The sequence below is a fragment of the Misgurnus anguillicaudatus genome, chromosome 19, assembly GCF_027580225.2.
Source record: "Misgurnus anguillicaudatus chromosome 19, ASM2758022v2, whole genome shotgun sequence".
In the NCBI taxonomy this organism is placed as follows: Eukaryota; Metazoa; Chordata; class Actinopteri; order Cypriniformes; family Cobitidae; genus Misgurnus; species Misgurnus anguillicaudatus.
The window spans coordinates 44563097-44590265 of record NC_073355.2 but is presented as its reverse complement, the minus strand read 5'-3'; the positions used below and the strand labels follow the sequence as shown (position 1 = coordinate 44590265).

Sequence of the window (27169 nt, the reverse complement as noted above, 5' to 3'; positions counted from 1 at the left end):
GTTCTTTGTGGGATGTGTCAACAGATTCTAGGTAATAGGAAGACTGTGGCGTATATTATGAAAAGTAAATCTTTTCTCTCTCGTCTTGTGTCAGTTTCGAGTTGTAGGTTTGTGTAAAGTGCCACGTGTGTTAAGTCACGGATGGAGGTCCTGTTGTCATGTGCATGTCGTTAAAAGTAGAGCCAAAATATTTAGATCACCTACTGGTGGCCGGTTGCAGTATAGGTCATAAATGTCGCCCTTCATCTAAATGAATGAAATGAGCTAAACCTAAAAATAAAATTACACTTCGAATACATTTCTCGACGATGGTTTCTGTAATTTTAGTTATTTTTTATCACTTGAATGGCCTTTTAAGTATTATTTTTTTCTAATATTTTTGGTTTTAGTTAGCTATAAAATACTGTTAACTCATTCCCCACCAGCCATTTTTCTGAAAAGTTGCATGCCAGCATTTCTTGTAATTTTCAAAAAAAATTCACAAAATGCCTTCCAGGAAAATGTTCTTCTAAAAATATATAAACAAATGAAAGAACAGACTCTCTGCTTTCAAACAAACAAATCAAACTGAAAAAAAAAGTTTCATCCTATCCATATTTTTTTCTCTGCTTATAAACTCTTAAATATGTGTATTTTTCTTTCAAATTAATTTTGTTAGAGATCAGATTCAGAATGATTATCAAAACATACACAGAGTTTAAAATTAGTAAATAACGTTTTGCCTTCAGTTTTTACATAAATATCTAGTGGATAATCGCGGTATTGCAGATTAACATAAAAATACACCAGGAACACTTTTTTTATGCAAATGTTTTCTCTTTATTGATGATATAACATAAAAAAATGGGTAGATCATTGACGACATGATTTATATAGTCAAATTGGAAAATGGGTGGGGCCGGCTCCACTTTACAATCACTACTGCCAGACAAATGACGTCATTGGCGCAAGATGTCAGCGGCCATTTTTTGGGATATTTTGGCTTTACTTTTCTACAGTGTAATGGGGTGTACACACCAAACGCGAAATCACAATTTGCTCGAGTAGATTACATATAAAGGCAATGCAAAGACGTGAATAGACGCCAACTTGCACAAGGCGATGCGAATGACGCAAATCGGGCGAAAACATGTGCTATTCACCTCAAACATGTCTTTGTGCAAGTTGAAAATATTCAACTCAACTTCGCATGACACGAAGTTACATTCCGCGAGTAATCTAAAGCGAGAAACATGACGCTTCTCGTTTGGTGTGTACACAGCATAAGTCTACGGAGACACGTTGTCCATCTGTTTTACAGTCAGTGTCTGCCTAATCCCATCTGAATGCATAAGTATTTTACAAGGTAGCTTACTTGTATGAATTTGTACAAAAATGTACTATTATTAGGAAAAAAACCAGACCCATGCCCCTCAGCCTGCTCCTGAAGCCAACATCACTGGGGTTAAGTACATCGTACTGAAATGTACAAATGAAATTTTTACAAAAACTTGTAAAATACATATGAAGTGCCATGACACTGTATTGTCACTGTATATGTAGTATATATGAGGAGCTCAGATGCCAAAGCCTATGATGAGCCAATAACATAAACCGAATGCTCTTGGCACAAATTACACGTTTATCAAATACGTTCACTTTAAATCTGCCTAATTCTGGCCTCAGGATAATCAGAAATACCAACTGTTGGCAAAATCCATTAAGAGTCTGATGAAAAATGCTCATTTGCACAAGAAAACATGTCAGATGCACTTCGCATCAGAGCTCTTCGTATGTCCTTTAGTGAGACATAATGCACGTTCTCCTCTGTTTTCCCTTAACCTGCTTTGCAAGTCATTAAATGTGTAGTTTTAAAGATAATTAATTTTGTCAGATTTATTTTGGATATAATACTAAACACAGACATTACAAATCTTTCCTATCATTTTGATAAACACAAATGTGGCACTATGAAGGTATCAGTTTCTTACAATTTCCTATGTGTCTCCTTTACACATATGTCGACATCCGAAGGTTAATATAAAAGTTGGAAGGCGCTTACATTTCAGTTGCCAAACAATGTCCCTCAGTATCTCACAATAATACATGTTGCATGTGCTCACACTTGTATCAAAAGCGACTCTGTATAAAATCTTATATTGGGATATTTGTGTGAGCGCTATTCTCAAAAGAAAAAGATCTGCTGATTGGATGAAGAGATACAATCGAGCCAAACGTCTACAACCATTAAAGTCCAGCCGATGGACACATACTGTAAATATCAAATTCGATATAAATCTGAAGAAAAAAGTGGAATGTGCATTATATTACAATGTGCTGTGTTTGTTAAGTATCAGATGGGGAACTGTAAAAGATTACTGAAAGTTTACAGCTAATTTAATTTTAAAACAACTTCATGAGTTTAGGGTACAAACTGTTTTGAAGGAGGAAAACACTTGTTTTCTTTTAGAGCGATGACTGTGCCAGATGGAAACAATGGCAGTGATAATACAGAACAGTTTGTAGTGATTTTGTGAGGAGCTCAAACCAGGCCGTGACCTCCCGTAACCTTCTTTACCCTCCAGTCCGGTCAGGTCATCCTGAGGTTTATGATCCCACCTTTGGCTTTGTTTACTTCAAGAATGATAAACACTTTGTGTGAAATGCTGCTATTCATCCTTAGGTCTGCCTGTAAAGTTGACTCTGGGGAAAAAAAATGAAATAAAGTAGTTGCTTGATCAAGACAATGAAGTAAAACTATTTATTCTTGGCTTCACATAAATATATATTGAATTATTTTTTTTTTGCCTTAAAGTCTGATATTAAATGTATTATTAACCACCCAGCCAAATTTGAATGATAAAAAATGCCAAATAAATAAAAGAAGTCATTAAAACCTTGGAAAAACAGATACGATTCTCTGATTTCAAGTGCTGGGGGCGTGTCCGTTGTTTGCACTGAAGCCACACCCACTCGCGGGAAAGTTACCTGTCTCTCTTAAAGGTGGGGTGCATGATCTCTGAAAGCCAATGTTGACATTTGAAATCACCTAAACAAACACGCCCCTACCCCAATAGAATCTGGACCTTCTTTTTATAGACCCGCCCCACACATATGCAACCCAGGCAATGATGTCGGTCAGTAGATACACCCCTTACTGCTGATTGGCTACAAATGTGTATTGGTACTCTGCCCGACTTCCTTTTCCAAAGTGTTTTTTCAAAAATCATGCACCCTGCCCTTTAACTGTCAACTTTAACTGCAACCTGAATGGATGGTTGTGATTGTGTTAGGGGTGGGGCCTAAATGGTGGCTCCAGTGCATCATCGAGCCACCGTTTTAGCCCCGCCCAAACAATCCTGAACACAGAAATGTGGAAAAACTGTTTAACGATCTAACTCAGTACTACATAGTTTACAGTCTTTGTAATGTGTTTCAGCAATATATTTATAATGTGTTTAGAAACAATTCTCTGAAATGACCTTTCGGTCAGCCCCTCCCCTACACTTGGCTCTATATTTGCATGTAGCTCCATGTAAAACCCCTTCAGTTTCCCAAGAATAAAATCACATCCTACCAAACATTTTTACCCATCCAGTTTGACTCAAACAAATGTCAGATTAGGAAAGTATAATAGTGGCTAGATTTGATATTGCTACGGACAAAATATTGCTAAATCTCTCCGGATGAACGCTATTTTCTTTCGAATCCTACCTTTAAACCTAACCTTAAACCTAAGATAGGCCTGTAAATCTTCACAATTTCATGTTCCGACTGTGTCATGAATGTCATTGGCATAATGTAATATTGTCTGTGTGATGACAATAAACAGCTTGACTCGACTGACTCACTACAGTGCTTTGACTGTTTGGTTGGAGGTGTTGGAATATTTGTTAAACTGCCTCTGCTTGTGGTTCGTTTGCGTCTCCCCTGGGTCATGCTTCCTTCTTCAATGCATTTCTCTTCATCTTCCCATCCCGTCTTCCTTATTTTCCACCCCTCTGTGAGGAATTCCTTAGTGTCTGAGATTTCTGGCTAAAGGCCATTGGTGGGCTGCTACGAGGCTTCCTATTGCAGTTCTTTACCTCATCTGCCTCCTTTCCTCTCTTTCCAAAACGTATTGTATTGAGCCGCCTGCCTAGTATTTTAAGGCTCGCTCTCAGTTTAAAAGATGTTTCAGAAGGTAAGATAACCTTGTTTTGACCATTCACATCTGTGCTATATTTTCATTGCTGTAAATGTGTGATCTACCCCTTCAGTTGTAGATGTGCTAGAAGGATGTTTTTGGCATTTAATAAAATACTTTTAACATGCCTAATCGATGTCAGATTTCAAGTAATAAATTGGATATACTGTATGTACTAGGCAGCGGCGGCCGGTGCATTCTTTTTTCGAGGGGGCATAATGTGAAGTTCGTCACAACATGTATGTAGTCCATAATGTGTGTGGTTAGTAATTTCAAAATATGTGTTCGGCGCGTCGAGTGAACCTTTGTGCATCACGTGTCTTGTCAAAATAAGTGCCTGCTGCAGACGGGGTTTATTATAAAAGAGACGTTCGCGTTTGCCAGATACTCACATAATCTCACGTGTAATTAGAGTTTACTGTTAAGGGAGTGTCTTGCATGTATTTTGTCTTTTATCATAAATGGTTTTGATGCGTGTGCAGCAGGCACCTATTTTGACAAAACACATCCCAGAATGCATTGCGATAATCTTAGTGGAAATCCTAGAATGCATCGTGACAATCTTAGTAAAAATCCCAGAATGCATTGCGATAATCTTAGTGGAAATCCCAGAATGCATTGCGATAATCTTAGTGGAAATCCCAGAATGCATTGCGACAATCTTAGTGCAAATCTCAGAATGAATTGTGACAATCTTAGTGGAAATCCTAGAATGGATCGTGACAATTTTAGTGCAAATCTCAGTATGCATTGTGACAATCTTAGTGAAAATCCCAGAATGCATTGTGACAATCTTAGTGGAAATCCCAGAATGCATCGTGACAATCTTAGTGCAAATCTCAGTATGCATTGTGACAATCTTAGTGAAAATCCCAGAATGCATTGCGAAAATCATAGTGGAAATCTAAAAATGCATTGCGACAATCTTAGTGGAAATCCCAGAATGCATTGTGACAATCTTAGTGGAAATCCCAGAATGCATCGTGACAATCTTAGTGCAAATCTCAGTATGCATTGTGACAATCTTAGTGAAAATCCCAGAATGCATTGCGAAAATCATAGTGGAAATCTAAAAATGCATTGCGACAATCTTAGTGGAAATCCCAGAATGCATTGCGAAAATCATAGTGGAAATCTAAAAATGCATCGTGACAATCTTAGTGCAAATCTCAGTATGCATTGTGACAATCTTAGTGAAAATCCCAGAAAGCATTGCGAAAATCATAGTGGAAATCTAAAAATGCATTGCGACAATCTTAGTGAAAATCCCAGAATGCATTGCGAAAATCATAGTGGAAATCTAAAAATGCATTGCGACAATCTTAGTGGAAATCCCAGAATGCATTGTGACAATCTTAGTGGAAATCCCAGAATGCATTGTGACAATCTTAGTGCAAATCTCAGTATGCATTGTGACAATCTTAGTGAAAATCCCAGAATGCATTGCGACAATCTTAGTGGAAATCCTAGAATGCATTGCGACAATATTAGTGCAAATCCCAGAATGCATTGCGACAATTTTAGTGGAAATCCCAGAGTGCATTGCAACAATTTTAGTGGAAATCCCAGAATGCATTGCGACAATTTTTGTGGAAATTCCAGAATGCATTGCAACAATTTTAGTGGAAATCCCAGAATGCATTGCGACAAAAAATAAGCCAATATGGAGGATAGAGTAGAAAAAATTTGAATATTCTTTTGATAGTATAAATAGTATTCGAGTCTAATCTGATAGAAATTTTCTCTTACACTTCACATTTGAATCACTTATGTTATTTTAGCTCGGAAGCCATGTTACAAGTACAGTAACTTTAAATATAGGCAGCACACATATAGACATCTCACTAGATTATAAAAAAACATCTCTCCGCTTTGCATCTTTTTTTCTTTCCTCCTGTTATTTTCCTTCCTCCTGCTTTTTAGAAATTGGACTGTTTTCATCGCCTGGCAGCTCTGGGCGTTTGGCTCCCGCTTACGCTTGGCCCCAGATCCTTCAACGACTTGTGCGGCTGCCGTTTCTGTCCTCGCTGTTTTTCTTCTTTTATCCACTTGGGTTTCTCCCCTTCCTCTGTTTTGGGTTATTACGTAACATCGCGTACGTCTCTCTTTTTACAGGAAGACACAAAAAACAGGGCACTCACATTTCAGGCTGCATTAGTGGAAGCTCCTTAGACGTAAACAGATCGATTAGAGTTCTTGAAAATATAAGAGGTGGAGATGGATGTGATATGTTTGTGTAAAGACTGCACCCCGTGTACTGTATGGAGAAAGACACAATTTGAGGGAGGGGGAGATGATGGGAAAACAGCAGGGGTGAGAGAAGACACTCCAAAAAGAGAGATGAAGAGAGGGGAGGCCAGCAGGAGAGAGAGAGAGAGAGAGAGAGAGAGAGAGAGGCCCTCTGGAGGTGGAGTGGAAACTGAGGTTTCCTGTCTGAGAAGGAGACCGGCTGAAGGTGGAGGGGGTGGTGGGACGGAGGAAAAAATCTCTCAGCTTCTGGACTCTGTGCTATGTGTATGTGCCAGGGGAGGGGGGTGGGTGCATACTATGGTTTGGGCGTAGACTCGTCAGGGGAGGTAGGGTCAGTCTGCCTGAGGGAATGACAAAGAGAGAAACATCTAAGTTTCTCAATGGTTAACCACAACACCATACATTCCCAAAGAGCTACAATACCCAAATATGAACCTTTTGTCTTTATTTACTCGCTCTTATGTCGTGTAAAGACGATTACTTTACTGAAGTGTAACACAAAACCACATATTTACATACTTATCTTTACATGACCCCCCATGCTTCCCCACCCTCAGTGTGAAAATGAAGCAGGTTTAGACACAACCCTTTAAATGGGCGGGGGGTCTTTCAGAAAAAGCCTCTTGTTTCGGGTGGAAAGACATTTGTGACCTGCGGTGTAGAGTTTCAACCGGTTTCATCACCTGCAAGTTGTCGTGAAAGCACTCGATAGAGCTCATGATTGTGGACACAATGCTGATAACCTAAAACATGAGCACCTGCTGACCACCTGCATTTAAAGCCCATGTTTCTAACCAGCTGACCACATTGAATTCAGACAGAATGCATCGCTGCTGTTGTCAGAGCTGACATGGAGTTAGTGTGTGGGTTGCCTTATAAATATACATGCAATCACACAGACAGTCTTTAGCTAAATGAGGCAGTTAATGATTCATTTGCTGAGTCTCTTTTATTCGTGTGATTACATTACATTTTTATACTGTTTACTCAATTTTGTTCGCCTTATTAAGCTGCTTATTGATATACGCTGGTACTATTAACACTTTTAGATTTTTCTAACCAAACATCTTGATTGCTAGTACTTATAAGTTGTTTGACATATTTGATCTACAGTTCTGAATAACATCTTTACTGTGTTAAAGAGGTGAATGTTTTGCAGATTTTTACTTGGCGCACAATAAAACAGACAAAATCTATAGACTTATCCTAAATGGGGCTCACAAGGTGAATTTTATCTAGAACCATATCTAGTCTAGAACATTAGAAACTTGGAGCATTAAGCAAACACCCTAACCACCCTGAACACCCTAGCAACTGCTTATAACACCTAACAACCACTCAGAACACCAAAGCAATTGCTCAGAACACTCCATCAACTAATCAGAACATCCTAGTGTCTGATCAGAACATCCTAGTATTTGCTGAAAAGGCCCTAGCAACTGTTCAGAACACCCAGCAACTACTCAAAACACCCTAGAAATCACTCAGAAAACCAGGCAAACACTCAGAACACCCTTAGCAACCACTTAGAACACGGGTAAAAACCTCTCAGAACACCTGCGCAATCACTCAAAACAACCTTAGCCACCTTTGAGAAAACCTGGGAAACGACACAGAACACCCTAGTAACCACTCAGAACCCATAGCACCACTCAGAACACCTGTGCAATGACACAAAACACCCTAGTAACCGCTCAGAACCTCATAGCAATCTCTCCAAACACATGCACAATGACACAGAACCACATAGTAACTACTCAGAACCACATAGCAACCTTTCAGAACACCCTAGAAACCTCTCAGAACACCCAAACACCCTAGCAACCATTCAGAACACCCAGTAATCTCCCAAACACCCTAGCAACTGCTCATAACACCATACGACCACTCGGAACACCTGAGCAACGACACAGAACACCCAGTAATCTCTCGCAACACCTAAACACACTAGAACCACTCAGAACACCCCAGCAGCACCATAGAACATTCAACAATCCTTTAGAACACCTTAGCAACCTCTCAGAACACCCAAGCAATGTCAGAGAACGCTCTAGGAACCACTCAGAACACCCTAGCAGCAACACACTGAACAATCTAGCAACAACATTAAAAACTCTAGCAACCACTCAAAACACATTAGCAACTTCTTTGAACACCCAAGAAACGACACAGAATACTCTAGTAACCACTCAGAACACAATAGTAACCACTCAGAACACCCAAGCAATGACGAAGAACACCCTAGTAACCACTCAGAACACCCAACAACTACTCAGAACACCCAAACAATGACACAGAACACTTGAGCAACCACTCAGAACACCCTAGCAACCTCTTAGAACATCCAAGAAACAGCACAGAACACTCTAGTAACCACTCAGAACACCATAGTAACCACTCAGAACACCCAGTAATCTCTCGCAACACCCTAGTAACCACTCAGAACACCCGGCAACCACTCAGAACACCCTAGCAACCTCTTAGAACATCCAAGAAACAGCACAGAACACTCTAGTAACCACTCAGAACACCATAGTAACCACTCAGAACACCCAGTAATCTCTCGCAACACCCTAGTAACCACTCAGAACACCCGGCAACCACTCAGAACACCTGAGCAACGACACAGAACACTCGGCAATCACTCAGAACACCTAGCAATCTCTTGCAACTCCCAAACACCCTAGTAACCATTTAGAACACCCTAGCAACCTCTCAAAACATGCAGGAACCACTCAGAATACCCCAGCAACGACACAGAACACCCGAGCAACGACACAGAACACCCAGTAATCTCTCGCAACACCTAAACACCCTAGTAACCACTCAGAATACCCTAGCAACCACTCAGAACACCCAGTAATCTCTCGCAACACCCAAACACCCTAGTAACCACTCAGAACACCATATTAACCACTCAGAACAGCCGGCAACCACTCAGAACACCTGAGCAAAGACACAGAACACTCGGGCAATCACTCAGAACACCTAGCAATCTCTTGCAACACCCAAACACCCTAGTAACCATTTAGAACACCCTAGCAACCTCTCAAAACACTCCGCAACCACTCAGAACACCCAAGCAATGACACAGAACACCCAGTAATCTCTTGCAACACCTAAACACCCTAGTAACCACTCAGAATACCCTAGCAACCACTTAGAACACGGGTAAAAACCTCTCAGAACACCTGCGCAATCACTCAAAACAACCTTAGCCACCTTTGAGAAAACCTGGGAAACGACACAGAACACCCTAGTAACCACTCAGAACCCATAGCACCACTCAGAACACCTGTGCAATGACACAAAACACCCTAGTAACCGCTCAGAACCTCATAGCAATCTCTCCAAACACATGCACAATGACACAGAACCACATAGTAACTACTCAGAACCACATAGCAACCTTTCAGAACACCCTAGAAACCTCTCAGAACACCCAAACACCCTAGCAACCATTCAGAACACCCAGTAATCTCCCAAACACCCTAGCAACTGCTCATAACACCATACGACCACTCGGAACACCTGAGCAACGACACAGAACACCCAGTAATCTCTCGCAACACCTAAACACACTAGAACCACTCAGAACACCCCAGCAGCACCATAGAACATTCAACAATCCTTTAGAACACCTTAGCAACCTCTCAGAACACCCAAGCAATGTCAGAGAACGCTCTAGGAACCACTCAGAACACCCTAGCAGCAACACACTGAACAATCTAGCAACAACATTAAAAACTCTAGCAACCACTCAAAACACATTAGCAACTTCTTTGAACACCCAAGAAACGACACAGAATACTCTAGTAACCACTCAGAACACAATAGTAACCACTCAGAACACCCAAGCAATGACGAAGAACACCCTAGTAACCACTCAGAACACCCAACAACTACTCAGAACACCCAAACAATGACACAGAACACTTGAGCAACCACTCAGAACACCCTAGCAACCTCTTAGAACATCCAAGAAACAGCACAGAACACTCTAGTAACCACTCAGAACACCATAGTAACCACTCAGAACACCCAGTAATCTCTCGCAACACCCTAGTAACCACTCAGAACACCCGGCAACCACTCAGAACACCCTAGCAACCTCTTAGAACATCCAAGAAACAGCACAGAACACTCTAGTAACCACTCAGAACACCATAGTAACCACTCAGAACACCCAGTAATCTCTCGCAACACCCTAGTAACCACTCAGAACACCCGGCAACCACTCAGAACACCTGAGCAACGACACAGAACACTCGGCAATCACTCAGAACACCTAGCAATCTCTTGCAACTCCCAAACACCCTAGTAACCATTTAGAACACCCTAGCAACCTCTCAAAACATGCAGGAACCACTCAGAATACCCCAGCAACGACACAGAACACCCGAGCAACGACACAGAACACCCAGTAATCTCTCGCAACACCTAAACACCCTAGTAACCACTCAGAATACCCTAGCAACCACTCAGAACACCCAGTAATCTCTCGCAACACCCAAACACCCTAGTAACCACTCAGAACACCATATTAACCACTCAGAACAGCCGGCAACCACTCAGAACACCTGAGCAAAGACACAGAACACTCGGGCAATCACTCAGAACACCTAGCAATCTCTTGCAACACCCAAACACCCTAGTAACCATTTAGAACACCCTAGCAACCTCTCAAAACACTCCGCAACCACTCAGAACACCCAAGCAATGACACAGAACACCCAGTAATCTCTTGCAACACCTAAACACCCTAGTAACCACTCAGAATACCCTAGCAACCTCTCAGAACACCGGACGACCACTCAGAACACCCGAGCAACAACACAGAACACCCAGTAATCTCTTGCAACACCCAAACACCCTAGCAACCACTTTAAACACCCTAGCCTTGCCAGACCTGTAAACCTAAAAGAAAGCAAACATAGCTCCATGAACACCTGCAGGTCCAATGCCCTTAATATATTGTTTAGATGCTTTGCCAAAGATGAAACAACATCACTCTGAGGTTATGTTTTTGTCATTAGAAACCCCACAGCTTCATGAATGTGAGCTGAAACTGGTTTTTGTGTTTGTAGGGGATAAAGAGACCTCCTGTAGACGACCTCCCAGAGCTGGAACGCCGGGAATATAGAGTTACACTCGAGAGTTTAATACAAAGAGACTTGAGCTCAAAAACACATGCATTTTCACACTCTCACCCAGCAGCTGGCTCATGAAACACACAATCGTACACCCGCTGTTATGCACCAATAAATCCTGCTATCACCCGCAATCATGCGCTACACTCAAATCCTCATGCGATCTTCATATTTATGATTTTGGAAATGTGTAACATAATGTGACTGGTCATAAAATGAATGCATTTCTTTCTCTCTTTTCTCTAAAATATAAAGCTTTATTGCAGCTGAAGAGCAATGCATGTCCATTAGGAGTGTAGTTGACTTGGATTGTTTATCATTTTTGTGCAAAGGATGATGGGAAATGTAGTTTGGTCATACCACTTAAATGAGTTGTACTGTAAGTTCTGGCAGTCAACATTCACAATTATAAAGTATGAACAATATTAATTAGCTTGTGCCATATTTCTTTAATTGGTGACTCATTTTTAGAAAGACATGACATTGTGGTGGCATTTATGTGCGCTCAAGCTATAAATAAAACCGCTCTTGACATGACCTAAAGGCAGTAACTGAACACACTAAGTGCATCATGACCTGTGGTGAGCTGCAGGTTAATTAGGATCAGATTAGTACAGACCTGCAGTTTGACCTCGTGGGGTCAGCAAAACCCACACCCCCCCACTGACCCTGCCATGTCCCGACCCTGGTCTTTGGACACCATCACCCTAGCCAGGAAACCGAAGGTCTGGGGACTTCCGTAGGGGCCGAGAGTTCGCTTGTAGAGGTGGTTAGGTGGCCTCTGGCTGCCGGGGTCACGCCGAAGGCACAAACATTTCATTCAGCGTCTCGTTCCAAACGCTCTCCTTCAGCCCATGTTTACACGGCAAGGGAGAGGAACAATGCTGCCTTTTAAAACCTCGCCAACCCCACTGCAGGGTTGAGATGTCTGCATGGGGCAAAGCAACACCCTCTCCCAAAACTTCACATTGAAGTGTTACCGCTTGGAACCATCTCATCAAAGCAGCTCCGCTGTGACGGGAACTCGCCCATTTCCCTTTTACACAACTCTTAGTGCAGTTAGTTCACAGCAAAAAAACACATATATACACAAAGTTCCTTCTTAATGCAGGCTTGCAGTGGATGAGTTTGTATGATCTTTACCCCTGGGGAGGGAATGCAACAATTCCACGCACGCCTGAAGAACTGATGTTATCACATGACCATAAACCGTATGACACCGTACGATTTACTCTATAAATCAGTCACCTGTCAAAAGAAGACAAGCTTGACCTGTCCTGTAACTGAGAGCCATTCATCATCAAGTACTGTCAAGCAGTAAAACTTTACCGAAATGCAGACTCCCAGAACGTTGCAACATTCCATCCGACTCCTCTGGTTGGCTGAACTGTGCCATTCCTGAAGAGTCTCAGAAATCCTTGTGTGTGTTTGGGGGGGTAATTAAAATGGGGAAGAGATGATTTATTGCAGCTGTCCTTAGGCATGGCCCAATAATGGTTTACACATGGAGCCATGGTAGCTTATGTGAGGAGGTCTTTTGTAAAGAGTTCTTTTGGACCGGGCCATGTGCTAACTCAGGAATATGAAGGAAAAGCTTTCTGCTTCTGTGAGAGATAATAAAATAGACATTATTATGATTTTTATCTTGTCGTCGTCTTCTATCTTTACTAGGGGGACCAGCTGATAAACTTTACAGTCTTAAGCAGGGGCCTTCAACCTTTTTGTGAGAAAGGGCTACCACAACAGTGGGCTACTATTTTGATATAGTCTACTCAAAACTTTTTTGTTTTACTTGTTGATTTAAATTTTATTTATATGTTTTATCATTGTTGAAAATGTGCTTTGGCGGTCAACTGGCGGTCAAGAATGGTTGTATTTAGAAGATGAGTACACATGATAGCCAGTAAAATGTCAGAATTACCTGTTTGGAAAATTTTCTATACTCACATTGACAGAGACAAATCGGTATTATTCATATTCAAAATGAATAGACATGACATGAAACAAAATTTGCCATGAAATACAACTCATTTAGTCAGTTTACTACTAAAACTACAGTTCCCATAATTCTCTGGGTTAGCACGTCACAGGAGGACATGGAGGCAATGTAGTCTTTATGATGCTGGGTTTACACCAGACGCGTTTGAGGCGTCAAATTTGTGTCTATCGCATGTAGTTGGATGCTTGAACACTTTAGTGTACTTCATTTGTGCGTTCATTTCTAGTCATCGAGACATTCACGTAGAAATTTGCGTCTTGGGAGGGGCTTCTGCGACTCTGCTCGCTTCCTGTAATCACGTCACTACTAGAGCAAGCTCCTGATTAACGTGTCGCGTTTTCCACCAAATTTTTTTACCCCGCGGTCAAGCTCAATTCATGCTAGACGCGCGAATGAGGCAGAATCGTGTCTAACACACTGCGCTAAACGCATCATTCGCTCCGCGAGACCTCCAGACGCGCGTTAACGTGTCTTTACATTGACTTAACATTGAAACACTTACGCTTGATGCCTCTACCATGGCTGGTGTGAACGCAGCATGAGAGTTTGGGTTTAAAGGGATAGTTCACCCAAAAATGAAAATTCTGTCATCATTTTTTATTTTGATGAACACAAAAGAAGATATTTTGAGAAATGATGGTAAGTACACAGCTGATGGTACGCATTAAATTTGATTTTTTTTTATTCCTACAATAATAAGTCAATGGTTACAATCAACTGTGTGTTTACCATCATTAATCAAAATATCTTCTTTTGTGTTCATCAGAAAAAATAAATTCATACAGGTTTAGTACAACATGAGGATGCGAAATTATGACAGAATTTTCATTTTTGGGTGAACTATCCCTTTAACTCTAACCAGAGACACCTAAAGCACCTAAACAGGTCATTGGGTTCACTAGAAAACTACAGGCAGGTGTGTTAGCACTAAACTAAATTGTGCAGGGCAGATAACCAAGGCCAGGGTTAATAAACACCCTGTCAGATGAAACCTGAAACCTATAATCTTCAACATAGTCTTCAAAAAAGCTTCTTTACAGTACCTCGGCAAAAATACTTTTCTGTGTATTAGTATGAGATGACGTATTATTCTTGACACGTTAAAGATTCGACATCAAAAAAACAAAAAAATTACAAGTTATTTGTTAAACTTAAAATAAGTTCTTTGACATCAAGTTGTTAGTCAACATAAATCAACTCCCATATTTCTGATCTTATTGTAAATGACTCTAGCAAGAGTCTAGTCCTCTTCACACATTTTTTTCTATCAAAATATAATACAGTACAGCAACTCATTTCCTTTTTTAACATTAAAGCCACAAAATGTAAGATTTTTGTAATGAATTATCAAAAAAGCACTTGCACAATGTGATATATTTAATGCAGTTGTGTGCTTACATTATCCCAAAAGTTTCCAAGGACTAAATCTAGATTTTTTTTTATTTTTAGTCACTTTTAGTAACCTAATATCCAAGCTGTCCTTGGTTTCCAGTTGTAGAAACTATGGCAACTCGAGTGGACGCACGCTGAGGTTATACAGCATCTAACATGCAGCTGTTGTACCTTTTAGCTAATTCATTACAAACGTAGGTAAAAAAAACATTTATTCATTACATCATCCGTGATCATGATTAGTCAATTCTATACGTCTCTCTGGATAGTGAAAACAACATCTCCTATCGTTCCACTCTCCTTTATAACGTCATAAAGCTTCACCTTTGTTATTGTTACTGTGTTATTATGAAATAGCGACCTCTAATGGTGAAAATCCTACATATTGTGGCTTTAACCTTCCAACATTTCACTTTTAACAATATTCAATTTAAGTTTCACTCTAAAATGCATCAGTACACTTTACAATAAGGTTGCATTTATTAATACTACTTAATGTTAATTTATTTACATTTATTAACAAATTTTTGATGTCAATCGTTAATGCACGTTACACTCTAAAAATGCTGGTTTATTTTTAACCCAATGTTGGGTGACGGGATGAACCATTGGGTTATTAATGAACTTATGCTGGGCAGTTTTAGCCCATGGTTGGGTCAAATATAGACATTTTTGGGGTTAATTTAAACCAGCAGCTGAGTTTGTTCCTTTTTTAACCAACTACAAGTTACATGTCAGAGTGTAACATGAACTAACATGAATAAATGCTGTAAAAATACAAATAAATACATACTCATTGTTAGTCTATGTTAGCTAATGCATTAACTACTGAGATCTTTTTTTAGTTTTTTTTTTTTTGGCCATTTTTCCTTTATTTAACAGTAAGTTAGGAGAAGACAGGAAAGCCGGGAATCGAACTCGGGTCACCGAAAGTGCGAAAGCACCACATGTCGGAGCGCTGCCCACTACACCATCGACTCCGACAACTACTAAGATCTTAATAGAGGGTTGTACAGTAAATGCGTTTTCATGTTGACTTTTAACCTATTTGGTTCAGATTAGATTTTCACAGGAGTTCATATAGTACAGTTACAAACCGGTGATATATTTGTTTTTTTCTCTCTCTTCTTTACCACACAACTGTGTGAAAATCATTAACTAAACCCAAACCTTAACAGAGCAGACATATCTCAAACCTCCAATCGCACCTGAAAGATCACAAGTTCACTGTGCAAACGTGACCTCACCATTTCAGGACACAAAAACAGACATACTACAGATTGCACATTAACTTTTGCTGTGACGCAACCCCTTTATTCTTCCGACACTACATTAGCTGTCTGATCCGTTTGGCACTTCATTAAAGACCAAAAAACGGGACGATTTAAGACTTACAGGGCTAGAAGCAGAGGCGACACAGATCATTTCAGGACACATGGATGATGCTCTGTGCGTGTGGGTTAAAGACGCATATCTTGTTGATAATGCAGCTCTGTGTTTGTGACTGTAGTTATCTGTTGGTTATTGCCCCCCTCCGCGGTTTTCTGAACTCCGTGACCCCTGCCGTGACCTCGCAGACCTTCCTCATGTGGATGCAAGTCAAAGTCTATCAAAGGCCGCTTTCTATGTGACATGAGGCATGTATGAGCGTATATTTTGGGGCCATGTAGCAGGAAGAGAAACCCGGCTTAGAGGATTTGTAAATGTTGTGTATCACAAGGACGGCTGTGCGCACCCGTGAGGAATGTGGAAACTCTAATGGGTGTAATTGCCGGGACAGTTTGTGCCTGTCGGAGGCTGAAAAGAATGAGGGCTAGTGGAAGTCATTGTGTAAGGTCTGGGATGTTTTTTCAGCGGGTTGTGTGGGGTTTAGCAAAACAATGAAAACGGAGAAAGAAAACTTTCTTGCACTTTTGAGTGTTTCTAATGAGATCAGCTGGTTTGTGTATACATGCATGTGTCTGTGTTGTGTTACTATATCAGGTGTGTTAGATAAGACACACATCCAAAGGTCTAGGAAGCAATTTCACTGGCTGTGGCTTGTATTTAAACATGAAAAACATTTTACCATGTTTGCATTTGCAAAGATTATCCAAACTGAGCTACAGTGCATGCAAGCTATACATTTTAGCACTTTGACGGGGGTTTCGGAGAGGGTTTGCTAGTGAATTTGTTGTGTAAGCAGTGCTGGAACTACAGTGGAAGTCCTTATATGGGCACTTCACCTTAAATAGCACACACTAGAGGTCCTTACAGGTCCACTTACATACAAAAACCTGAGGTCCGACCAGAGAGAATTCGGGTCTAAAATTTTAAAGATACTAGGATTTAGCTTATTCACCGTATTCCCCAGAGTTAGATAAGTCCATACATACCTTTCTTATCTCCATGCGTGCTGTAACTCTGTCTGACGCAGCCCTCGCTAGCTTAGCTTAGCACAAAGACTGGAAGTGAATGGCTTCAGCTAGCATACTGCTCACAATAAGTGACAAAATAACGCAAACATTTTCCTATTTATGTGTTGTGATTTGTATAGTCACACCGTGTACAAATGCTCCTCACCAGGGGCTTCTCGGGTGCTGCGAGCAAATCACTCCGCCCAAGTAGCAGTGCTTCGACATTCAACAACTTTCAGAGATCATGCACCTCGCCTTTAACTGTATTTTATATATCCAACAAATGCATTGCTGATAGACATAAGGAATACGAGTGTGTATCTTCACCTCATCTTCTCTCTCCCTTCTCTGTGAAGGTTGAAGGCTCAGGACCACATGCTGTCATGCTGTCCTTAGACGAGCCACTGGACCTGAAAGTGCCCAGGGGGCGGGTCAATGGGCGGGACAGAGGCACCAGATCCCCGTCCGCTCTCACACCCTCTCCCATGCATGCCAAGGGGTCCGGGCAGCTACGCATGGCAGACGATGGTACAGCCGTGATTGTCCCAGCATCTCCTGCTTCTCCACACACAGGTAAATAAGTAAAAATAAAAACAGACCTCAGTCCAGTGTGCGGTGTAACTTAAAGGATGTTGTAAAATTAAACTAAGAGATCTGGTGTGTGTCAGCAGGTGTCCTGCAGGAGAAGTCTGAGACCCCCTCACCCTCCGCTGTGGACCTCACCATGTCACCGTCCTCTCGCAATACCACCTGCTCTCCAGATCTCACCAACGGACACGGCTCGGCTCCGGTCTTTCATGGGGTAAGATGCTTTATTTAGATAAGTCTTCACTTATTTGAGATCAAAATCATTTTATTGAGTATGAAAGCTGTGTAACAGATGCATTAGAATGCTAGTAATAGAAAAAACAAACAGGAAAACACTAACAGCCAGAGCAGTCAAAGAAAAAAAGTGGACTCTCAAAAAAGAAAGTGACCAAACAAGAAAGACGATGATCAGCACCAGAAACTAATAAACCAAGAATGACTTCTGATTCTGTTTGAGTCATCAACATTAAATGCACTGAGCAACCCCCTTCGCACCCACGCCCTCAACATGATGCATTCAGATGTGTGACCCTCAGTGACCAAGATCTGGGAGGGGTTGTATCTTATCAGACGCCCCCTGTGTGTCTTCACACAAGCATCTCTCTTTCTCTGTTCATGAGCTGATGTACGGGGTTAAATCAGATTTACGGTGAGGTACAGCCACACACAGTCCTCTCTGTTTAATTCAATTCTCACACAATTGAATTGCTGGCTGAGCGTTTACTGGAGTGAGACGCAATGCAGTTTTGTGAGGATGTTTCAAGTACTTGCCACCAATTCTTGAGGAGCCGGGAAATAACAGCGATTCTTGTGGTCATTGATGGCACAGCTGGGAATCGGCAACGTATTATGAGAGTTTCCATGAGTTTGCATTTCTCACATAGCTGAAACCTCCACGGAAAGCCACTGTCCGGTTACAGTCATAGTTTATTTTCTCATTAACTCTTTCATGCCCACAAATGGCAAGCAGTACTATTATTATTCATTATACTTAAGGGTTAGTGATTTGAACACCAACATACAGGTATGGGCACAGATCTCAAATTGTGTGGTTTGTTATGGAGAGCTGTATTAAAATTTCTGACAACTAAATCTAGAAGGAAAGTCCTATTTCTAAGAATATTGCAAGGGTTTCCGTTATGCGTAGGTCTTGCATGCATGTACTGGAGAATGTAGTATGTAGGCCAGGAGATGCATAACATTTTTTGCAATGCGCATGCGTCAAACGTCTGTGTACACGTACAAGAATAAATTACGTTTTTAGTTTGGTTCCGAAACGCAATAAATCCATTTTGACTAATTTCGGTAAAAATGTGTTTTCTATACCAAGAAAGTGACAAGATGAAAACCACTATTTTCTGTTACAAACATTCACATAGCATCTTTAGGTTATAATAACATTAAAAATTCAATTCGAATGGCGCGAATTAAGCGTCTGGCGCGGTACACACGGTATGCGCAAATGGTGCTTTTTTCGAGTTGAAAAATTTGAACTTTGGTGGATTTTCACGGTGCGTTAACCAATCAGGAGCCTGCTTGCTGCTGTGACAGCAGCCCCGCCCGGAGTCACTCATTCAACATGAAGGAACGCTTGATATTGTCCATGAGCAGTCACTCGTAGCTATACGACACACGTTCTTATTTCTATAGAGACAGCAATAAAAAGGACCTCACTTGGAAGAGTGTCAGTGAGGACTTTGGGCAACCTGGTAAGTTGTAAATACACATTTTACTTTTGAGTCACGTGACGTTTATCAACCCGCGCCATTTATTTTCCCCCATAGTAAGGTGACTAAATACAAACCGGTAACTCTCTTGATAAATGCATCAACATCAACCATCTTGCGAACAGACAACCGCATAGAACTTGCCCCTCCCACAAGAAGCAGATTTTGCCTCTGACGCGTGTCAAATGCTCGCGGATGCATTCAAACTGTTAAGCGACAATCTAGGCGCGGTAGACGCGATTTTGACGCCTGAAACGCGGTTGGTGTAAACGCAGCATTAGAGTTTGCATGGATACATTTTTTTAAAGACCTTACAAAACTAACTGTATTGTTTTAATTATCTTAGTATGAGCCATATTTATCTCCATACAACGCGGGTACCCTTACACGAAAGTTGTCGTCATTTTTCCACAGTAGCCCTAAACAAACAAACTGCTCTTATAATAGGGAGGGAACCCACATGAAGCTAACTTACGGGTCAGCCTACAACATAACGTCACCCCTGCCGCTTTTATAAGGAGGCATTCATGCTTAATCAAGTACTATGTATGAAATTTTGTGTATGTGATTCTTTGTTTTCGTTGCGTCTTAACTGCTCAACTCAGTCCTAATAAAGTCAGAAGTCTGTGTTTGTGTAGAAAGTGCAGCGAGGCATTAGCTCATAACAGCACAGCTGGAGGCAAAAACGGGGGGGTGACGGGGCCGATGTATCAAGCAAAATACTCATAAGGGTCTCATGCTGTGCGAGCCATTACCGAACACAGACCTCCTGTAGCTTTGCCTTTACTGTCACTTTAACAACAATTACTGCAATTGCTGGCCTGGTGTTAAACAGACGAATTGGTGGCAATAATTATGTTTACCTTTATCTTTTCCTGGTTTTGTTTTCACAGGACTCGGCTCACATCCGTTACGTAGAGGGCGGGGCCACTTCTCAAGCTTTCCAGTTCTTTGTGCCCATTGGAGCAGGAGGAGGGCTTCACCTGCCTTCTTCGATGTTCATTCGGCAACCCAAGGACACTCGAGCTTCTCCGGACCTCTCCGCAGATGAACAGCTGGCCTGTCGGTGGAGAAAGTGAGTAACGAGAAACAGGTTAAACGGAGATGCTAACGTTTACCGTTCTCCGGATCTGACTTAGTTTTCATGTCACAGTGCCACCTGCTCTTTGACTCCTTGCAAGACTTGGTGGACCATGTCAATGACTTTCACGTGAAGCCTGAAAAGGATTCTGGGTACTGTTGCCACTGGGAGGGGTGTGCCCGCAAAGGGCGGGGCTTCAATGCCAGGTGTGTTTATCCCATTTTTGTAGTCAATAAGACTGTTGTAGTATATTGCAAAGATTCATTGAGAAAAAGATTCTCAGTATATAATTGGTCTTCTTTTAAAGACTTGGATTACAGCACATGTGTCGTATGGACTACTGTAAAGATACTTTTTGTCTTGGTACATAATTTAGTCATTTGAATATTTGGGAGAATCATTCAGTATTCATTATTTAAAGTCTAACGTATTGCATATCTCTAACCTCGTAAGGTACAAGATGCTGATCCACATCCGCACTCACACCAACGAGAAACCTCACCGCTGTCCCACCTGCAACAAGAGCTTCTCGCGTCTTGAAAACCTCAAGATTCACAATCGTTCGCACACAGGTGAGCGCCACACCACCCAGAGTTACTCTATATATAAGTGCTTTGAGGACTTGCTAACTCAATGCTTGCGTTACAGGTGAGAAGCCCTACATTTGCCCTTACGAGGGCTGCAACAAGCGTTACTCCAACTCCAGTGACCGCTTCAAGCACACTCGCACCCACTACGTGGACAAACCCTATTATTGCAAAATGGTGGGCTGCCTGAAACGCTACACAGATCCCAGCTCGCTAAGGAAGCACATTAAAGCTCACGGGCATTTTGTTGCCCAGGAACAGGGAGGTCCGGGAGGCGTGGGCTCGCTGTTGAAGCCCGGGTCGGCTAAAGAATCCGAGCTGACTTACGTCAATGGGGCCCACATCATCATTCCCGGGGCGGCAGCTGCTCTCCTGGGCAGCCATGGTCTGCAGGGTCTGGGAGGCTCAATACCCCTAAGTCCCCGCCCCTTGGACTTGAGCAATCTGGGCTGCCCGAGTTCCCCTCCAGCTGGGCTTCTGTCCTTCGCCGGCTCCCCGCTCGGCCTGGCCAAATCTTCCCTGTTGTCTCATGCCTTCTCATCTTCTGCACTCGGGCTACCCGTTGTACCGGTTTTGGCCTCGGAGCGCAGGGACCACGGGAAGGGCAAGGCCAGAAGTGTGGAGGGTGAGGATGAGATGCATGGGGGCGTACTCAACCTTTCTACGGGAACATCCCACGACCCCCTGTCTTGGGTGGTCATCCCCTCCGGTCAGGTTGTGTTGAAGCCGGCTGTGGTCAACTGAGCCCCGCATTCCAGAGGAACGACAGGGGTGGGGGGGTGTAACAACAGGGGTCAGAGGTCAAAGGCGAGCATGTGGGGGGTTTTCACAAAGCAAATGCAGTCACCCTGTTCTTTAACTTTGCATTTCTGCACTACCTGCGTTCTGATACTTTACCTGTTTCCTGTGGTTACAGTTTACTGAGGCAGAAAACAAACCTAGCGTTAAAACTCTGAAAGGTCACCTTTGTTTCATACCGTTTCTTATCTGCTACTTTTTTGTTGTCCGTTCATAAAAGCACTGATTTGGCAGTCTTAGAAATCTGTGCTCTTGCTCCATGAGCCCATTTTCATGTATTTATACGTATTTTTGGACTATGGTGTATTTGACACACTAAATACAGAATCTTATATTATTCTTCAGGAAGAAATGTTTTAAATGAACAAATCCTTAAGCCATTCCATGCGTTATGAAAAGAGGTAAAAATCTTTAATGCTTTTTCACTTACACAAGCTTGGTTACGTTTGCTAAGAGGTGCTGAGGTCAGGCAATAGCAGCTTGGTTATCTGCTTACTGTTTTCAAAGACAATCAATGTCTGCCGTACCCACAGACGGACGGTTAAACAGTGCTTTCACCGGGTACCCACCGCACCCCTTGCAAACGTACCTCCTCACCTCAGTGCTATCGCAAGTAACATGACAAACCTCGCATTTGCTGCTAGCTGTGTCACTGCAATGTAACCGCATTTCTTTCGAAATAGACTAAGTGTTTGAACGACAATCTGTCCTCTAAGGGGAAAGAAATAGAAACATTGACTAGTTAAGTTCTGTTGTGTTTTACCAAGATTTACAGACACAAGACTCATTGAGTTTTAAGTCAGACGAGGGCACAAACTCAGCTAGCAGTTATGCTAACGCCCCATGGAGAAACAAGGCGCTTTTGCAAGTACTGCCATCTTTTGGCCAAGTGATGTACTGCACGCTGCTGGCTGAACCAATATCTGATAGTATTGTCCTAGGTTGCAGTATAGTAGCACAGCAGGATATACAATTGTTAAAAAATATATTTTTCGCAAACTCAAGAGACTCTGACTTTACACCGATTTGGGTGTATCACAAAAATACTGTCCTAACTTGCCTATCTCTGCTTTGATTTCACATTTAAACTATAGACACTGTGCCAAATGTGACACAAAACCAACCTTAATATGGAAGTGCAGTAAGTACCATTTAAACTGGATATGCAAGCCAACAAACATTTGGAAAATAAATAAATATATGTAAATTAAGTATCAGTGTTCCCCCATGCATCGATAAACACTCTTGATAAAAAGTCTGTGATGCTTTACAATAAGGTTGTATTTGTTAACATTAGTTAACGCATTAGCTAACATGAACTAACAATGAACAAAACTTTTACAGCATTTTTTGTAACTTTTAACATTAGTTAATGCACATTAAACTACAGTATCAAACAATTGTATTCACTGCAAAAAATGATTTTCAAGAAAACAATCGTAGTATTTTTGTCTTGTTTTCGGTGGAAGTGTCTAGGGATTCTTAAATTGGGATGCTTTTTCTTGGTGAGCAGAAGGACCCAAGAAAATGGGTCTAGTTTTTGGACCAAAAATGTCAAATTTAAGTGATTTTTTGCATAAAACAAGTAAAAAAAAAATATGTCAGGGATAAGCTAATTTTTCTGGAATTTTTCTTAAGTTTAGTGTTTTAAAAAAAAATCAAGATTTTTTTGCTTACCCCATTGTCAGATTTTTTTATTTTCTTGTTTTATGCACAAAATCACTTGGATTTGATATTTTTGGTCTGGAAGCTAGACTTATTTTCTCATCAAGAAGAAGCATCTTAATTTGGGAATTTTTGGATGTTTTTGCTGAAAACAAGACAAAAATACTAAGAATTTTTTTCTTGAAAATCATTTTTTGCAGTGCCATAACTAAAATTAACAAAGATTAATAAAAGCTGAATAACTATATTGCTCATTATATCATGTCGACTAATGCATTTACTTATGTTAACAAATACAAACTTGTAAATTGTTTGTAAACAGAACAGACAGATTTAAGAAAAGATTTTTAAATATCCTTAAATATCCATTCAATACGGTGCAAACTAATATTACATTCCAAGTGAAATAATCACACTTCCTTCAGCATGACCCCACCCAAAAAAAAACACTCCCCCGAAACGTTTAATCTTGTTTCATAATGTTTATATTTTGTTACGTGTAGAAACTATACAATTAATGCATTTTTGTTTTACTGACGTGACATTTTCTGATGTTGAAGTTGCTTCATTTCTGATCTCGCTGCTTTGTACTCAGCTTTCTCCAGCCCAGGAGTCGAAAGTGAAATGCAGGAGGAGATTTTTCACTGCTTTTTTGAGATCTTAGCAAACATTATGTCATAAAGTGTCTTCTGTCTAGATAAACATAGTTCGGTATGACATAACCAAGTGTATTTGACCAATGGTTTTCAACTGAACTGGACATTAAGTTTTACATTGTTTACCATAAATGTTTGCCAACAAAAATATTCTTAAAGTCAGATATTTAAATGTATTAACATTACCAACAGTGTGTCCTGTCCCAGACAGCAGACGACTCTGGGCCGGATTCGTGCCAACGTCAGCAGCTCCGGCCCGGAGTCGTCTGCAATCTGGTGCGAACGTCCCTGTATGGTTCAGCAGTTAAAATGAGTCCATCTCTCTGCTTCACACACGGCTTTTGTTGCTGGTTGGAGAAAGCTGATTTTGACACAGACCCTTCAAGGTCTACATCAATGTTCAATATCAAATAAGCTGTTGACATTTAACCCTTTGAGCACTCTGGAGTCCAAAACGCCTTGGCAAACAATTGTTGAGATTTAAGCAATAAATCTAATGGCAGGGATGATTAAATATTCAGTGCATCTGATGTCAACCGCGTTGTCCGTCAGTAAATATATGGTACGGCAATAAAGCACCACGTCTAAAATAAATGATTAGATATTTGCTTAGAAAATAAATGTGTTTCTAACACACACACACACAGTTCACAGAGATGCACAAAGGGTTAAGAAAAAGACTATGGCCTAGAAAGGCCGGTTTTCATTTTTATTTTTTCCTTTTTTGCACATTTTGAGATATTTTAATATCAGTATTTTGATTTTTTCCAAGTGCCTTTTATTATAGTTGAAAAGTAGATGTAATACAGTATATGAAAATAAATAAATATATATATATAAATAAATAAATATCTATTTTTCCGGCATCATGTTCTTAAGATGAACATGCAGAACTTTATTGCTGTTCAAGTCTCCAGTTGGTACATCATAGCTGTGTGCTCCTGTTTTAGAGGAATTTGATTACGATATTGATAAGGATGTCAATGAGAATCAAAGAAACAAATGTTTAATAAATTTGCATTTGATATATTGTTGTGTGGCCTCTTTTGTTGATCGTCTGATTTTTCCTGTGGAGAGTTTTGCATTTGTTACCACAACATTCTCACGAAACCATTGAAACACCACGGCACTAATGAGCTTTAAAATGTGTAATATAGTAACATTAAAAAGCATCAGAATTAACACAATACTGTGTTCTACCTTGCACAATGTGTGATTTCAACATAAGAATTTATAATTGTAAATTTTATCTCATTTTCTGCTGAAATTCTCATTACCGCAATGTGTCCGGCTGTGTTTGAACATGCGTTATGTTGTAATTTAATCAAATTAACACAAAAGTATTAAGAAAAAAAATAAATGGATGTTTTGCTAGACTACTTTAGATGACAGAAAAAATATTTACTGAATATTCATGTATAATAATAATAATGAAGAAAAATTAGGAAAATGATGTGTCCATGCCTGATGTTCTCATCCTCCGCAACACTTTTTGAGAACAGTTTAAGCGCACATACAGAATTTTAATAAAGTTTGATTTTGAGTGACCAAGCACATGGACCAGTTACTTCAAGATGGCTACCAGGTAAGATCATTTTTTTACAGTTAATTTGAAATATTGTCTTGTCAGAATGCTTACACGACATTTTGATTATCATTACCGCAACAGATGCTTATTCAATGTTAATTTAATTAATAGAAGCATAATACTTTGATTTTAAATGCATGTGCAGAATCTCCAAATTATGTCCTTTCAGGTTTGTCATGTCATTTTGAAAATATGTCAGTGTTGATGTTTTCTGACTGTTGCGGTAATGAGACTTTTTAGGACTAATTTTTTAAATTATGTTACAAAAAGTGTTAAATGATAAGTAAAAGTTTTAAAATTAATGTTCCCATTTACTCCAGACTTTGTTTTTCAATGTCTGGTGGGAAAAAAAGTAAATTTAAGCAATTTTTACATTTTCATGCTTGACATTTTTAAAACCAAGTTTTCGTGAGAATCACCCAAATATATATATATATATATATATATATATATTCCCATATATATATATATATATATATATATATATATATATATATATATATATATATATATATATATATATATATATATATATATATATATATATATAAAGTCCCTGACAAGTCTTGTCTCTTGTGTACAAATTGACCTGAATTGCTGCTAAAATATATTTCTAATTGAGATTTTTTTTTTTCAAGAAATGGCTAATTTTAATTCCAACAGCTTTTGTAATAATATTTCAGTGCAAAACGAAAAGTATTCTAATATTCACAGCTTGGTAAAGCCCATTGAGTCAATTTTTGCAAAGACATAAGTGTTGTCGCCTTATCATATGAGCTTCATCTGTGACTAATAATGGATCAATTAGGTCTCAGGTGTGTATAAAAAAAACCCAGTATGCTAGACCTTCACATCAACTGCAACTAGACCTCTGCAAACATGCCTAAGATTCATCCTGAGACTAAAGTTCTGGAGATGTTTTTGACAAGCCCAGGTCAGGCAGACCCCGCAAACGACAACTGCTCGAGAGGACCGTTTGTTGGCTCGAAAATCCAATGCCAGACCATTTTCCATTGCTGCAGAGCTACGCGAGACCTGGTCACCAGAAATCCTTGTGTCAACCAGAACAGTTTGTCGGACTTTGTCTCTAAATGGCCTCCATGGTCGAATCAGTGCCCAGAAGATAG

General features: G+C 40.4%; 1 protein-coding gene across 1 annotated transcript in view; it reads left to right on the top strand.

Annotated features, from left to right (window-relative positions):
* Positions 1–23584, top strand: part of LOC129436661 (zinc finger protein GLIS2) — a 40981-nt gene extending 17397 nt beyond the window's left edge. The window contains 6 exon segments of the mRNA XM_073857742.1: positions 17709–17925; positions 18024–18154; positions 20561–20746; positions 20821–20954; positions 21202–21320; positions 21397–23584. Coding sequence (XP_073713843.1) covers positions 17736–17925; positions 18024–18154; positions 20561–20746; positions 20821–20954; positions 21202–21320; positions 21397–22079 — 1443 coding nt within the window. The 5' untranslated portion in view covers positions 17709–17735 and the 3' untranslated portion in view covers positions 22080–23584.
* Positions 23585–27169: the final 3585 nt, after the last annotated feature.